The 16,895-nt window shown below is 49.5% G+C and overlaps 1 protein-coding gene across 1 annotated transcript in view; it reads left to right on the plus strand.

Moving 5' to 3' along the window:
* The window catches only part of TNFRSF4 (TNF receptor superfamily member 4), a 59,588-nt gene that overhangs the window by 898 nt on the left and 41,795 nt on the right, over positions 1-16,895 (plus strand). The window contains exons 2-7 of the mRNA XM_043993868.1: positions 648-753; positions 7,825-7,903; positions 11,314-11,436; positions 15,196-15,297; positions 15,869-15,935; positions 16,196-16,410. Of these exons, the coding sequence (XP_043849803.1) occupies positions 648-753; positions 7,825-7,903; positions 11,314-11,436; positions 15,196-15,297; positions 15,869-15,935; positions 16,196-16,410 (692 nt within the window). The remainder of the gene's footprint in view (positions 1-647; positions 754-7,824; positions 7,904-11,313; positions 11,437-15,195; positions 15,298-15,868; positions 15,936-16,195; positions 16,411-16,895) is intronic.

Consider the following 16,895-nt stretch of genomic DNA (forward strand, 5'->3'; position numbering starts at 1 on the left):
TATCCAGTTCCATGGAAATTCTTGCGTTCTCTCTTACTAACTCTTGACAAAGGGCCCACAGACACAGTATTTTCCTCTCCGTGACAATATCTACTAAGACAGTGGCTGGCATTAAATATGACTGCGCTCGAGTCTCCTAGCTGTCTAGGGGCTCTCTCCCCACATCACTGAAAGTCAATTCTTGCGGTATACCTAATTATAAGTAGGTAGTTTGTGTAAAAATAGACGAGGGGAAAACTTTGTCCTTGCTTGGGTGTTTAAATGCAAGCTTTAAAAGGACTTTGAAATCAAGCTTCACTTTTTGCTAGCATGAAGCCAGTGGCCAAATCCTTGAAGGTGTGAACGACAGTAAAGTGGCTCTATTCTGTTGGGCACAGCAAAGGAGACCTCGTTGGACTTTCACATCGCATCTGTCTTTAAACATCCGTGCCCAGCTCTGACTACTGAAGAATTTGAGCCTCCATCACAGGCCACAGGGTCAATGAAGCCCTCATTTGATAAGAGCATGTCATTTTCACACAAGGGGGACAGGGGACGCTATAGTTCTCATCAGGGCGACAGGCCTTTCTCCATCAGCCCTGAGAATGGAAATGTGAATAGAATGAGAATTCCTAAGTCGGCTGATTGTTCTTGTGTGTGACTGTTAGCCCTGCCTTCTACTTGGTAGAGTTGCTGGTGACGGAAAATGCTTCTGAGGACTGTGGTAACACCTACCCCTCAGAAGCAGGCTGCAGCAGTCATCCCTCCTACGCGGTACAGGAGAGAGAGCAACGTGCCTGGAGTCAGGAAATTATTGTTTAGTTGTTTTTCAGTCACGTCCAACTCTTCATGACCCCTTTTATAGTTTTCTAGGCAAAGGTTGCTGGAGTGGTTTGCTGTTTCCTTTCTCTTGCTCATTTGACAGATGAAGAAACTGAAGCAAAGAGGGTGAAGTGACTTACCCAGGGTCACACACAGCTAGTACATGCCTGAGGACAGATGTCCTTAGTTTAATAACCCTTCCCTCCCTCCTAGAAAAGTAGAGCCCAATGTAAATCAAATAATGCTAGGTCTGGAGCCTGGAGAAAATATAGGAAATGGGCCCAGAGAGCCCGGTCACTTGGCAGCATCATGACCCCGATGAGGGGTTATCCCCAGCGTTAGCAAACAGTAAGTACCTGTAAATGCTTCCTGGATGATGTCACCTTTAATGTACCCCGCCCCCTCCATCCAGACCACCGTTACTGCATACCTCCCCCCAAACCTGCACTGAATTCATTCCGTGCAAGGCTGTGGATGCCTGTTGCCTATCAAATGTCATCAGCACCAAAGATGAACCAAGGGAAGTTGGCCTGAGCAGGTGGGGACGGAGGCTTGTACATCAAGAGGCCTGATTTCCCTTTACCTGTAGCTGCTCCAGCCCGGGGAGCGAGTGGGGATTTCCAGTTGCTTACTAAAGAAAGAAAAAAAAAACCCAACTAGGGATGAAACCAGGCAGGAAAGGAGGGTTATTTTCTCAACGTTAGATGTTTTGTTTTTTAATGGCTTATGTGAAGAGACAACATGCTTATCATTGCTTCCCCCACCCCCATCCTGCCTGGAGCATCTCAGCATGGGCAGCAAGTGACAGGAAGAAAAGAAAAAAAAAGGGGGGGGGGAGCTTTGATCAATTGATCCCTGTGTCTCTAGAAGTGGACCATCAATCAGGCAGACCCTATTATTATTATTTAAAAACATTTTATAAATCTCTCATTGGATCCTTGCAAAAAAAACCCAAAAAACCACCCTATGAGATAAGTGCTATTATCATCTTCATTTTATAGATGAGCAAACTGAGGCAGGCAAAAGTTAAGTTGATTTTATAAGCAAAAGCCTAAAAACAAGCTCTACCAGCTGTTCCCAGAACCCACCTTTCCAAGTCATGTCCTTACGGTTCCACAAGCTACCTCCATCCTTAGAACAGCCTCGCTTTCTCACCTCTGCCTGAGATTTTGTTTCTTCGGTCAAGGCTCAACTCAGGGGTCAGCCATCCCTCCCTGGTTTGTCCAGTTGTTAATGCTGTCTTTCTCCTCATGCTGCTACACACACACACACACACACACACACACACACACACACACAGTGATTTTTATACTATTTCCCAATAACTTTGTCAATCCAGAGATGTGCTCATTTCACCCACACAAAAACTGAAAAGGATGACACATCAACTCAAATCTACCCTGCATGAAACATCCCAGCAAGGAGCTGAAAGATGTTTTTGTTCATGAGACGTTTGGAAGACATTTGCTCCTGGAACAGAACAGAAAGGAAACGGGAAGATCAGAGCCCACCAAGCAAGTTCTTGTGACTGTCCCCCGCCACTCAGCCGCTCTTCCTGCTTCCACTGGTACAATTCCCTTTCCCAGTGTCGCAGTGATGGAGGATGGCAAGGCTGTTTTTTCACAAGAGCTAGGACAGAAAAATAGGAAGCGTTATAGAGAAGAGAGGTGATTACTAAGCTCTTCCCCACGTGGGTTTTTAGATCAATGCCCCAAAGGTATGGGGCTGCTGGACAGAAAAGATGAGATGGTGTCGATGCTTGTTGCTCAAAATAGTATGACATCAAAAAAAGAAAAGAAAAGAAAAAGGAAAAAAAGAATACAATCAAAATACATCACCACAAATTGGTAAAGGTCTGATGGTATCCCGCATCAAGTCAGCCATCTCTAAGACTCTTGGGTGTCCACCCTCAATTTAAAATGTTAATTTATTAAGGGTCAAAGGAAGAAGAGATGATCAGTGATGTTTGGGGTGTGTTGAAGCAGCCACTCATTGACTCTGTAATGCTAGAGCGGGCTGTCATTCAGGGGATGTGCCTGATCTGGGACAGAACTTTTCCAAGACTCGTCAAGGCAGGTGGCAGTTGCCTACTTCTGATGAACGGGAGAGGTGCAGAAAAAGGACAAATGTTCCGGTCAAAGCCAATAATAGCCAAGACGTTAGAATCTGTGATCTGTGGGCCATCGTACGCATGTCTAACCCTAACCCTCATGGGTTTTTGTATCCCCAAATGCTTTGCCAGTCAGTCAGTCAGTTATTCATTATCTTGGGGTAAATCACATTTCTTTTTTGGAGGTGGAGGGGAGGGGTGGGGGGAGTCTCCATTGATGGTGTTGGGCTAGGTATCTGATCACTAAGATCCCTTCCATCTCTGCTTCTTCCATTCTCCGTGGTGAAGCCATTCTTGACTACCCCCAGCTGGATTTTAGGGGTGGGGAGGGAAGACTGCATGTGCATAAACTCATGCAGAATAGAGTAGGGCAGCTAGGTGGTGCAGTGGATAGAGCACCAGCCCAGGATTTCAGGAGGAAGGACCTGAGTTCAAATCTGACCTCAGACACTTGACACTTAGTAGCTGTGTGACCCTGGGCAAATCACTTAATCCTCATTGCCTCCCCCCCCCCCCCCCCCGCAAAGAAAAGAATAGAGTTATATCTGGGGTCAGAGCACCTGTAAAGGGGGCGGGGCGGGGGCTTCAGGAGAGACCTAAAACAGTACCTGAATCTTGGGAAAGGCACTCAATGAGTGAAGGCTGGGAGGAGGGAGGAGGGGGGAGGGGGGAGATAACCTACCTGGATCCTAGGCCCTGAAGAGAAAAGGGAGGGTAGGGGGGGAGGAGTAGATTTTTCAGCTGTTTTTTGGGTGAACATTAAAGGAGTTCCTTGCCCCAAACCCACCTGCTTTCTCCTACCCTGTTTCCCTTTCCCCCCACAACAAATCAGTACGCTAGACTTTTCTGTCAAAAAAGAATATACGATGGTGGGAGGGGGTAATTAATTTCTAGTTTCTGTGGGAAAAGTTCTGGGGATTGTGATGAACTCGATATGAGTCAGCAGTATGATCAGTTCCCCCCAAACAACAAATATGATCTTCAACTATATTGAGAAGTCTCGTGGCCAGGTTGAGGAAAGTTCTGGTGCTGCTGTCTCCTGTCTTGGTTGGACCTCCCTGTGAGTTTGGTGTTCATTTTGAGCCAGGGAGGGCATTGACAAGCTTGAGTGACCAGAGGGGAGGCTGACCAGGATGGTGAGGGATCTGGAGCCCATATCATACTGTGGGGGAAACAGAGGGGCTTAGATTGGAAAAGAGACGATTTGTGATGGGGAGGAGGAGGTGAGGCAGGCAGGATAGATGGACCTGAGCCTTCAGGTCTTGGGAAGAAGGATCAGTCTGGCCCCAGTTACAGATTGGCCGGTTCAGGCTGTCCCAAAGCAGAATTCTTGGGCATTTCGTCTGTTGATTATATCCTATTTATCCCCTGCATAGTACGTTTGTACGTAGTCATGTAAATATTGTCTTCTCAATTAGGCAGTGAGCCCTTTGAGAGAGAGAGACCATCTTTTATCTTTCCTTGTCTCCTCAATGCTTAGCACAGTGCCTGGCTCATCAATGCTGGATGACTGGCTAATTTGAGTAGGCTGGCTGTCTTAGATATAGTGGGCTCCCCCTCCTTGACTGGATATTTGTAGAAGGGATTCTTATACAAGTACTCCTTAGACCAGTTCCAATCCAGGTTCTGTGCTCCCTTAAGCCCAGCCTGTGCAAAAATCATGAGGATATATGCTCAATATATAGGCAATATAGGCAACAGCAAGAAAGTTGTCTGGGATAGTGGTCTAATATTTGATAAACCCCAACACCCCAGCTTTTGGGACAAGAGCTCACTAATTTGGCAAAAATGGCTGGGTAAATCAGTTGGCAGAAACTAGGAATAGATCAACATCTTACACCATATACCAAGAAAAGGTCAAAATGGGTACATGATTTGGCATAAAGGGTGATACTATAAGTAAATTAGAAGAGCAAGAAATAGTTTACTTCTCAGATCTATGGAGAAGGGAAGAATTTATGACCAAACAAGATAGAGTGAGCATTATGAGATGCAAAGTGGATAATTTTGATTATATCAAATTTAAAAGATTTTGTACAAACAAAACAAATGCAGCCAAGATTAGAAGGAAAGCAGAACACTGGGAAATAATTCTCATAGTAAGTTTCTCTGCTAAAGGCCTCATTTCGTAAATATATAGAGAACCGAGTCAAATTTATAAGAATACAGATCATTCCCCAGTTGATAAATGGTCAAAGGAAATAAATAAGCACTTTTCAGATGAAGGAATCAAAGCTATCTATAGTCAAATAAAAAAAATGCTTCAAATCACTATTTATTAGAGAAATGCAAATAAAGACAACTCTGAGGTTCCACCTCATACCTATCAGATTGACTAACATGAGAGAAAAGGAAAATGGCAAATGTTGGAGGGGATGTGGGGAAAGTTGTGAACTGATCCAATGGGAGAGCAATTTGAAACACCCAAAGGCCAATCAGACTATGCATACCCTTTGATCCAGAAATACTACTACTAGGTCTGTATCTCAAAGAGATTTTTTTTTTTTTAAATTTTAGTGTGGCAATTGGGGTTAAGTGACTTGCCCAGGGTCACACAGCTAGTAAGTGTTAAGTGTCTGAGGCGGGATTTGAACTCAGGTCCTCCTGACTCCAGGGCCGGTGCTCTATCCACTGCGCCACCTAGCTGCCCCTCAAAGGGATTTTTAAAAACAGGTGGGTAGGGGCAGCTAGGTGGCGCAGTGGATAGAGCACCGGCCCTGGAGTCAGGAGGACCTGAGTTCAAATCCCGCCTCAGACACTTAACACTTACTAGCTGTGTGACCCTGGGCAAGTCACTTAACCCCCATTGCCTCACTCAAAACAAACAAACAAAAAAACAGGTGGGTAGAGGGAGGGGGAAGGACCTATTTGTCAAGAATATTTATAGTAACTATTTTTGTAGTACAAAGAAATGGAAATTAAGGGCATGCCCAGGAACTGGGGGATGGCTAAACAAGTTGTGGTATATGATAGTAGCAGCATACTATTGCACTTTAAGAAATGACAAGCAGGACAATTTCAGAAAAACCTGACTTACATCAGCTGATGCTGAGTGAAGTGAGCAGAACCAGAACACTGCACACAACAATGGCAGCATTGTACAATGATTAACTGTGAATGACTTAGCCCTTCTCAGCAATACAATAATCCAAGACAATTCCAGAGGATTCATTTAAAATGCTATCCATCTCCAGAAAAAGGACTGAAACTTTTCACTATTTTTTTATGTTTTTTTTCTTTTGGTCTGTTTCTTTTTCACAACATTATTAATATGAAAATATGTAACCTATGTCGTTGAATATGTAACCTATGTCAAATTGCTTATATCATCTTCGGGGGTAGTAAGGGGAGGGGAGAAAGAAAGGGAGAAAAATTGGAACTGAAAAAATTTTTAAATGAATGTTTACATTTGTCTTTACATGTAATTGGGAAAAAGAAAAAAAATTAAAAGAAAGTTGGTTTGGCTGGATGGTACAGTTCACAAAGGGGAATAATGTGCAGTGAATCTGGGAAGATAGCTTGGAGTCCAGCTGTGAAGGGCTTTAAATGCCAAAGAAAATGATGTTTGAGCCTTTGGGTAACAGGCCACTGGATCTTTTTGAATAACTCTGCCAGACTTGGGCTTTCAGCCTAGATACTGGCTGGGAGAGAGGATAGGCAGGAAGCAGGCAGCCCAATTAGGTTATAGAAATAATCAGAGGGAAAGGGGATCAATTAATGTGGAGGCAGAATCAGCCAGACTTAGCAACCCATCGGAGATCAGGGGTGAGAAGCAAGGAGCGGAGGATGACTCCGGGGACTGAAGGGCAGAAATAGGAAGGCTGAGAAAGCCCTCTGTGAAAGGAAAGCAGACCTCCAAATGCCCTAACTCTTCACCGATTTAACCCTTGCAATGATGTCACAGCCCCCAGGGGTTTGGAGAAAGATTGGACTGGATTATCCTGCCAGTCCTAAATCTCCTATTCCTGTGGTGGATAAACACTTCAGAGCGTCCAATTTGGGGCTCATATCAGAAACAACAATGTGCAACAATCAGAGCTGCCCCTAAGATCGAATGGATGGCAGTGGGAGGGAGAACTCTTCTATCACCAGAGGTCATCACATAGAGCCTGGATAAGCTCCTTGTTGGGGACGCAATAGAGATAGTTTCTAGCCAGATACACTCGATTGCCTCTAATGGTCACTCCCAGCTCTGGAGATCATAGGCACACTGGACCTGATTGAATAGGGAATACAAAGAAATCTTGTCTGGTTGCTGGGCTTTGGTGGACCGCTACCTTCCATATGAATCAGCAATTTGATACTGTGTCCAGGAATAAGGAAATGACAATCTTGTCTTCTCTCCCCTGGTTGAACCACGTAGGGAGTCTCCTGTTATGTATTTATTGAATGAGGTTTATAAACTATTGGTAGTCCAGAGGAAGACCACCAGGGTGGTGAAGGGTCTCCAGGTCATGCCGTAAAGACAGTTTGAGAGAAGTCGGGATGTGCATCCTGGAGAAGGAAAGACTCTGGGTGGGGGACGAATGAGCACTGTCCTCGTGTCGGGATGGGGGGATACCTCAGGTAAAGGAGGGATTCGTTCCAGGCAACAGCTAGAACAGGGAGCAATTGAGTCAGCAGCCAACGTGGGCTTGAGTTCAGGTGGGTTCTTTGTCACCCATAGAGAAGAGGGAGCAAGCAGATTGTAGTGGGGTTGAACCAACTGAAATTCAGTGATTCTATGAAAAATACTGTGCAACCTCAACATCCGCCCCAAAAGGGGCTTTCCCTCGCGAAGGAGGGAGGCCTTGGGTGTCCTGAGCTCTCTTGGTGCAGCCAGAGGCCGCGGAACAGAGGGAGGCAGGAAGATGATTAGCTGGTATCCGTCCCCATGGAGGCCCAAGGCGCTCTTCCTCCTCCTGGCTGCCCAGCTGTGCCTGGCCTCCCTGCAGTCGTGTGACAAGCTTTCCTACCGCTCAGATGGGAAGTGCTGCCGATATTGTGAACCCGGTGAGTCCTGGGGAAGGGGAGAGTCGCCGGGTGGGGGGAGGGGGAGATAGCTTCATTGAATTGTGGGCCTAAAGCTGGAAGGGACCGCAGAGGTCAGCTCATCCCACCCGATTATTCGGCAAGAGGGAGAAACTGAGGCGCGGGGAGGTGGAAGGTCACAAGGATAGTAATTAGCAGAGGGTGGGGTTCAAAGTGGGGTCTCCTGATTCCAAATGCAGGACTCTGCCTCGGAGGGTAGAGGGAGTGGGGTCGTTGAAAGGAAAAGTCAGGGAGTATTTATTAGGAGAAGGAGGAAGTGAACCGACAATGAACCAGTCCGACCTAAATGCTTAGCAGATGATCTCATTTGATCCTCATACCCTGGGAGGTAGGGGAAACAGAGGTAGACAGGTTAAGTGACTTGCCCAGGGTCACACAGTAAGTGTCAGAGACGGGATTTAAACCTGGGTCTCTCTAACTCTATCAAGCACGATCTATACTATATATACTAGGTGCCAGAAACTGCTCTGAATCTTGGGGATACAAAGGTAAAAGATAGTCCCCACTCTCAAGGGGCTCCCTGGCTAAGCGGGAAGGCCACATTCCACCGACTATGTACAAACAAGACATATAGAGAGGGGGTCTCAGACAGAAAGAACTTCATGAGATTAAGGATGACTGGGAAAGGCTTCTTGCAGAAGAAGGATGGCTTTTAGCTGAGAGTTAAGGGAAGTCAGGAGGTAGGGGTGAGGAGGGAGGCCTGGGGGACCTTAAAAGTCAGAGGATTTTATATTTGACAGTCATGGGGGTGATAGGGAGCCACTGAAGGTTATTGAGTAGGGGAGTGACCTTTAGTCACCACTTTAGTGGCTGAATGGAGTTTGGATTAGAAGGGAAAAGACAGAGAGGCAGATCCACCAGTGGCTATTGCAATAGTCCAGGTTTGAGGTGGTGGGGCTTGGACCAGTGTGAAGGCAGCATCAGAGGAGAGAAGCGGGCATATGGGAAAGATGTTAGGAATGGAGAAATGACATGACTTGACAACTGATTGGGTTTGGGAGGTGAGAACGAAACTTCTGTTCCTAGTGGGAAGAATCTTCTTTCCCTGATGCTGAAATCAGCTGCCATTTTAGGAAAGAAGTGTGGAATATGTATCAGGGCATGGGAGCATCCAGGGATGTTTGGATCATCTCAGAGACAGAGGGACAGCCACAGTCCCTTCTAAGGCACCCTGACTCCTTGGCATCTCTGTATGAGAACTGTGGTCCGCAGGGCTACCCTAGTCAGACACTCCTGGGTCATGGGGACTGTGCTCTTGAAATAAGCAGATTGGAGATAAAGGGTCATTAATGGGATTGGGGAGTGGGTGGTTTGTTGAAGTCACATTCAGGTTGGGGTTCCCCCAGCGAGACCCTGTGGCAGAGTCCTCCCAGGCCCCCTACATTCGAGTTCCCAGAGAAGGAAAATATGACTGAAGCAGGCGATGGCTGGCGTGTATGTGTGTATGCGAGGGTGTTTGCATCTCGGTGTATGTTAGGAGGTGGGAGGGGGCAGCAAGTTCACTTGGCTGGAGAAGGGGAGTGGGGATCACTGAAGTAAATCCCAGAGGTTCCCTGCCTTCCCGAGATCTGGGTCTGTTCTTAGACACATCAGAGAGTGGAACTCCGAGAGCAAAATTCAACAAGCGTTTGTGTTGTTCACCATTCTAGATGCTGGGGCTAGAAAGCCAAAGTCCCTGCTCTCAAGAAGCTTACACTCTAGTGGCTCCAGATTGGAATCTTGCTGAGACCCTTAGGCAGGTGGGCAGAGACTCCAGGACCTCAGTCCGTGAGAACCATCCCTTTTTTGAGAGCCCTAGGAGGACCTGCCCCTGTCCCACACCCTGGGAGGAAAGTTTTGGACATGATGGTGGCAAGAGCAGCTCTCATTGCCCGGTTGTCTCAGACTTCACCAGTCACTTCCCACCAGAACTCCCTTGGGGGTACACGTTCAGCTTTCTGGGGCTACAGGTCACCCTCACATCCATTTTATAGATAAGGAAACAATCTCAGACTTGCCCAAGATCACCCATCTCATTAAGTGTCAGAGCTGGGATCTGAACCCAAGTCTTCTGACTCCAAAGCTAGCACTCTTTCTACAGAGGAGGAGGGGGAGGGGGAAAGACATTTATACAGCACCTACTGTGTACTGGGTTAAGCACTTTACAAATATTATCTTATTTGATCCTCACAACAGCCCTGGGAAGTAGGTGCTATCATTACCCCCTTTTACAGGGGAAACTGAGGCAGAGGTTAAGTGACTTGCTTAGGGTCACACAGCTAGTAAGTGTCTGAGTTGGGATTTGAACTCAATCTTTCCTGAGACCAAGCCAAGCACTCTGTCCGCTGTGCCACCAGCTGCCTCCACCTTCTAAGTAATTTGTGTTTCATGTCATTTGGCATGGGCTGTACCTTCTGTGAGGCTCTGATTTCCACTCACCACAGATGGGGGGATGCCAGCTGGTCAGGGCCACAGGCTGTCCCATCCCTCGCCAGTGTATTGGGTTTGGGGGCTCAGTGAGGCAGCAGAAGAGGCCAGAGGAGGAACACTGCCTCGTACCAGACTTATGTGCCTAGGGTCTTAGATCTAGAGCTGGGGGGATGGACCCCAGAGGCCATCTGCTCTACCCAGATATTTTTTTTTATAGAAGAGGAAACTGAGGCCCAGAGAGGGGAAGGAGCTTGTGGGAAGTCATCCAAATAATAAACATTAGAAGAAGGATTCAAACCCAGTTCCTCTGACTCTAGAGCATCTCTTTCCTTGTACCGTACTTTCTCCATGTAAGCCCTCCCCCTTCCACTTCCACTCCAGCCTCATGCTTCAACCTGATTCACAAGGACTGTTTGAGTTTTTTGTGTCCCCAGCACGTAGTAGGATGCCTGATAGGTTCTTTTTTGGGTTTTTGTGTGTGTGGGGGCAATGGGGGTTAAGTGACTTGCCCAGGGTCACACAGCTAGTAAGTGTCAAGTGTCTGAGGCTGGATTTGAACTCAGGTACTCCTGAATCCAGGCCCGGTGCTTTATCCACTGCGCCACCTAGCTGCCCCTACATAGTAGGTTCTTAATAAAGCATGCTGAGTTGAAAGGAGGGAAGAGGCATCAGCAGCTGGAGGCTCAGGGAAGGCTTCCTAGAAGAGATGATGAGCATGGAAGGAGGGCGAGGACGCTGAGAAGCAAAGATGAGAGAAATTTTTTCCAGGCTTATGGGTTGAATTCTGCAAATGCATGGAGGCATGTCATGGTGTGTCAGAAGAGGGAGTAGCCAGTAGCCCAGTGTGGCCACGGAGGACCAGGGAGGTGGCTGGGAGGGGGGTAGGGAGACATGCCCCTGGTACTGGGAATCAGTCTGGCAAAGGAGAGGCTCACCTTCGCTCCCCTTGGGCCCCGCCACAGGTTTTCAGATGGTGAAGCGTTGTACCTATAAAGACGACACTACGTGCAAACCCTGTGCCAAGGGGCTCTTCAACAAGGGCTTCAGCAATGACTTCTGTGAACCCTGTACTCAGTGCAATGTTGGTAAGGATTGGTCCCACCCCTCCCTGGTGTTCCCACGCCTCCCTGATATTCCCACCCTTCCCTGATATTCCCATCTCTACCTGGTGCTCCCATCCCTCCCTGATATTCTCACCCCTCCCTGGTGCTCCCATCCCTCCCTGGTGCTCCCACCCCTCCCTGGTGCTCCCACCCCTCCTTGGTGTTCCCACTCCTCCCTGATATTCCCACCCCTCCCTGATATTCTCATCCCTACCTGGTGCTCCCATCCCTCCCTGATATTCTCACCCCTCCCTGGTGCTCCCACTCCTCCCTGGTGCTCCCACCCCTCCCTGGTGCTCCCACCTCTCCCTGGTGTTCCCACCTCTACCTGGTACTCCCACGCCTCCGCTGTGCTCCCCAACCTAGAAGAGAATGCCCTGACCCTGGGCTGAGAGAATATTTGTTGTCCTGCCTGTGACCCATTTTCCCCACCTCCCTCCTCCCCTAGGTAAAAGTCTACGGGCAGGCCTAAGACCCAGTGCCTTCTCTCACCGGGCCTTGGGTCACTCACTTTCCTCTATGGCTTCCTTGGCCTTTATTCATCTGCCCCAGAGCTATAGTGGCCAGGGACCTCTGGGCCTGGACATGGCTCCCACCCTGCTTGGCCTCCCCCAGCCCAGCTAGCTCATCTTCAAAGCCCCCAGATGGGCTTGACTAGAGATGGAAGTCAATTTTGTGGGCCTGGGTATCTCTGGCCAAATTCCCCTCATTCGACCCCCAAAGCTGGCACCACATGAGCACTAGCTTCTTTCCTAGAGTCAGTGCCCTTCTGGCCCCTCCCACTAACTCCTGGAAGCTGAGCTTTGGGTGCCCCACTGGTTTTCACCATAAGCCTGGTGCTTTCCAAAGAGAGTGGCCATAATCAACCTGCCCCACACCCACGCACTACATAGGGACAGACCCATGACCTTGGGGGGAGACCCTCCCCCTCTCTGGGCCACATTTTCCTACTCTGAAAAATCATGAGGTTGTTTGCTAGATCATTTCTCAGAACCCTCCCAGCTCTGCCATTCCCTGTTCTAAGGGCCCTCCCAGTTCTCTGCCATTCCCTGTTCTAAGGGCCCTCCCAGCTCTGCCATCCCCTGTTCTAAGGGCCCTCCCAGTTCTCTGCCATTCCCTGTTCTAAGGGCCCTCCCAGTTCTCTGCCATTCCCTGTTCTAAGGGCCCTCCCAGCTCTGCCATCCCCTGTTCTAAGGGCCCTCCCAGCTCTGCCATTCCCTGTTCTAAGGGCCCTCCCAGTTCTCTGCCATTCCCTGTTCTAAGGGCCCTCGCAGCTCTGCCATTCCCTGTTCTAAGGACCCTTGCAGCTCTGCCATTTCCTGTTCTAAGGGCCCTCCCAGCTCTGCCATCCCCTGTTCTAAGGGCCCTCCCAGCTCTCCCTGTTCTCAAGTTCCATCACACTCTAAATCCCATGATTGTATGGCTGGAAAAATAATTTCTGGCCAGGAATGCTGTCCTCCATTGTTTCACTGTGGTCTTGGAGACAATGCCAGTCCTGGAAGGTTCTCTAGTTCTGGGCGTGCTTTGGCCTCAGTCCTGGTAGCCCACTGAGCCTCCTGTCTGAGGAAGCAGCCCAGCTAAGTGTGAGGAGGCTTCTCTGGGGGCCCAAAGGCCATAAGCCGTGGTGATTCCTGGGATATCTGGTTGTCTTGCCCTTTTGTGGCTGGGATGAGCATGTTCCACAGTGATACCTGTCAGGCACCTCAGTTTGGGGGAATAGTGTGAGCCAAGGCAAGGGGATGGGCAGGAGCTTGGATCCAGTGAAGGGTGAGGCTGGCCCAAGCCAGACTGGTCTGTCTTCTTGTCACCTGCACCATATGCTTGGGCATGGGGCAGATAGCAATACCTCCTGGGCTTGTTGGAATCAAATGAGATTATATGTGAGGTCTTTTGTAAACCTTTAAGTACAATTTAAATGTCAGTGTCCAGATAAATCTCCAAAAGACTGCACTGGTGAAGAGTTTGTTTTCATCTGAGAATCCTCCATACTGGTGAAGTCCTGTCTTCCCTTTTCTCCATCAACACATCATCCACCCCTAACCCCCCCCCCCTTCCAAAGCCCAACAATTTTTGTTGCCATTGTTGAGTCATTTCAGTCGTGTCTGACACTTCGGGACCCCATTTGGCGTTTTCTTGGCAGAGATCCTGGAGTGGTTTGCCATTTCCTTCTCCAGCTTATTTTTTGTTTTTGTTTTGGTGAGGCAATGAGGGTTAAGTGACTTGCCCAGGGTCACAAAGGTAGGAAGTGTCTGAGGCCAGATATGAACTCAGGAAGGTGAGTCTTCCTGATTCCAGGCCCAGCACCCTCTATACACTATGGGGCCAAGAAACCAACAACAACCACCCAAACCATCTGTCATTATTAAGCAAGAAGACCACTCTGAAAGACCACAGCCCAGGTGCCAGTACCTGCTGAACAGGTAGAGAAGGTACAGGAGACTTGGAGGAGCCCCCCCCCCAAACCAAGTTGGCTGCTCTTCTAGACTCATCTTTGTTTTAATGAGGTGGGGCTGTCACAGGAGAGGAGCCAAAGTCATATACAGGTAGTAAGTGGCAGGATTGGAACCCTGGTCTTCCCATTCCCAATTCAGAACTTTCCCCAAATGCCAAGGGCTAAAAGTTTGCGTGTGCAAGAGGTCACCTTGGGCTGTGGATACTTAGGGAGGGTTTCTAAATGAACAGGGTCCCCCAACTGGACTTTCAAGGACAGGGAGGATTTGAAGAGGTAGGAGAAAGGGGAAGGGAATTCTCCTCCTCTTCCTCTTCCTCCTCCTCCCCTTTCCTCCCCTTTCCCCTCCTTCACCTCCTCCTTCTCTCCCTCCTCACCTCTCCTCTTTCGCCTTCCCATCTCCCTCCACTGCTCATGGCTCATATGACTCAGGAGGTCTGGATAATTGCTAATTGAAAGACTGATGAATGAAGAGCTGAGGAGCTCTCCCACAAGTGTGGTACTCATTTTTTCAACCACAAGGGCAAGCCTCAAACCCCATGAGATCCTCAATGCTGGAGGTGTGTAGGAGCTGCCCCAGAGGGTGCAGAGGGGCAGCCCCTGCAAAGACAAAGCATGATGTGGTACATGTGTGTATAGGTTATGTATATGTATACAGCATGTATTTATCTAACGCATTATGGTTTGCAAAGCACTTTAAACATTATTACGTCATTTGGTCCTCACAACAACCTTGAGAGGAGGTGCAGGAGCAGCTATGTGGCACAGCGGATAAAGCACCAGTCCTGGATTCAGGAGGATCTGAGTTGAAGTCCCACCTCAGACAGTTGACACTTATTAGCTGTGTGACCCTGTGTGTCACTTACCCTCATTGCACCCCCTCCCAAAAAAAAAGAGAGAGAGGAGGCACTATAATTGTCCTCATTTTACAGTTGGGGAAACCGAGGCAGGCAGTGGTGAAGTGACTTGCCCAGGGTCACCCAGCTAGGGAGCACTCTGAGGCTGGATTTGAACTTGTTCTCCCTGACTCCTGGGCTTGTCCTGTCCTCTCTATCACCAGCTAGGCCTGGCATAGCATAGTTCAGCACAGCATATGAGACCACTCAGTCCTGAACCTAGCAAGAGGAGCCCTGAGCTCTATTCCCTTCTATCCATTTACTTACGGTCCAGCCACAGTGCCAGGAATTGTGCAGAAGTTCATATTCCGGGCCTTGGGATCCCCCCCCACACACTACCCAGGGGGGAGGGGGAGTCCTGAACTGACTCTCCCTTTTTTTCCTCCTGCTGCTCAGGGACCGGGAGTCAGGTCCGCAAGAATTGCACAACGTCCAGTGACACCGAGTGTCAATGCATCCCAGGGACCCAGCCTGTTGAAACCTTCAAGTGGGGAGTGGGTGAGCAGCTTCTCTCAGCCCCACCCACTAGAGGGTCTCTCAAAACCTCAAGTCCTCCCCTCCCTGCCAGGGAACAACCCAGGGGGAGGGGGCAGGGTTATGGGTGTGTGTGTGGGTGGGGTTGTGTCCATGGGAGTCACTATGGGGGGCATACAAGTGAGTGTATGTATGTGGCTATGTGCGTACATGTGAGTGGGTAGATTTCAGCCGGCAGGTGCTGGTGTAGACGCGTGAGAATCCGGTTGGGTTTGCATGGATGGGGTGGGGGTGGGGGGCGGTGGCGGGATGTCACGTGGTTAGGTGAGGGAGCCTAGCGTTTCCAGAGCTTAGTTAGGAATGAAGGAATGAAGAACGCCGAACCAGTCGGGCGCTCCCGCCCCTCCCCTTCTCCCTTACTGTCGCCTCCTTCTGTCCCCATCCCTTTCCTGTTTCCCTCTCCTCTCCAGAATGACATCCCTCCTACACAGAGGGAAGGGGAGGGCACCCCACAGAGGACGTAGCTTCTACCTTCCTCTGCCTGGACCAAAGAGCAGCCCACGCTGAGCAAAGCTCTCCTTGTCTTTGGTTCCAGAATGCACCCGTTGTCCCCCAGGACACTTTTCTCCTGGAGAAAACACCATGTGTAAACCTTGGACCAAGTAAGTGACCAGGTGCCGTGAAGGGGGCAGGGTACTCGAGCAAGCCCCTGACGCCCACACCCCAGCCAGCCCTGAGCCCCTAGGAGGGGAAATAGAAAGGATGAGGGAGTCCCCCGCCCCCAGCTGAGGAGCCCCTGCTCCCTTGTCCTCAAAGGCCCCCAACGCCTGCTGGATCTCGGGGGCCTAGGCAGCATGGGTGGGGGGCTGGCTTCCTGCGCCCTAGCCGCGTTCTGACACCTGCCTCCGCTCCCAACCCCCAGTTGTACGGCGATGGGCAAACGGACCTTGCGAGCCGGTAGTGGCAGGGCAGATGCTGACTGTGAGGATGCCAGGACGTCAGGGCCTCCCCGAAGCCCCCCAACGTCCTCTCGGACCACAACCGCCACCAGCTCCTCCTCCACCGTGCACTTGAGGGTCACCACACAGAGCCTAGGAACGGTTAACACTCTACAGCCCCGCCCTGACAAGCCCTGGTGTAAGGATGCCTTTGCCACCCCCGGCCCCACACCACATGCAGGCTCTCCCGGGTTGGAAGGAAATTCCGGGGGGGGGGGGGGGGAGGGCAGGCCACAGAGGCAGAACCTAGCTTCAAATCTTGGCTCTGGAGCTCACGATGTGTGTGCCTTTTGTGTCTCTTCCCCTCTCTGAGACTCAGCTTCCTCCCTTTAAAGGAGGGGTCTTACTAGATGGGCTCTCGGGTTCCTCTTCTTGCGGACCTTTAGAAGAAATGAGGGGGGGGGGCAGCTAGGTGGTGCAATGGATAAAGCACCAGTCCTGGATTCAAGAGGACCTGAATTCAAATCCAGCCTCAGATACTTGACACTTCCTAGCTGTGTGACTCTGGGAAAGTCACTTAACCCTCATTGCCCCACAAAAAAACCCAAAACAAAACAAAAATTCAATTAAAACAAAATTCAATTCCATTTGGGGCAGCTAGATGGCACAGTGGATAGAGCACCG

This window comes from Dromiciops gliroides, chromosome 3 (assembly GCF_019393635.1).
Source record: "Dromiciops gliroides isolate mDroGli1 chromosome 3, mDroGli1.pri, whole genome shotgun sequence".
NCBI classification, from domain to species: domain Eukaryota; kingdom Metazoa; phylum Chordata; class Mammalia; order Microbiotheria; family Microbiotheriidae; genus Dromiciops; species Dromiciops gliroides.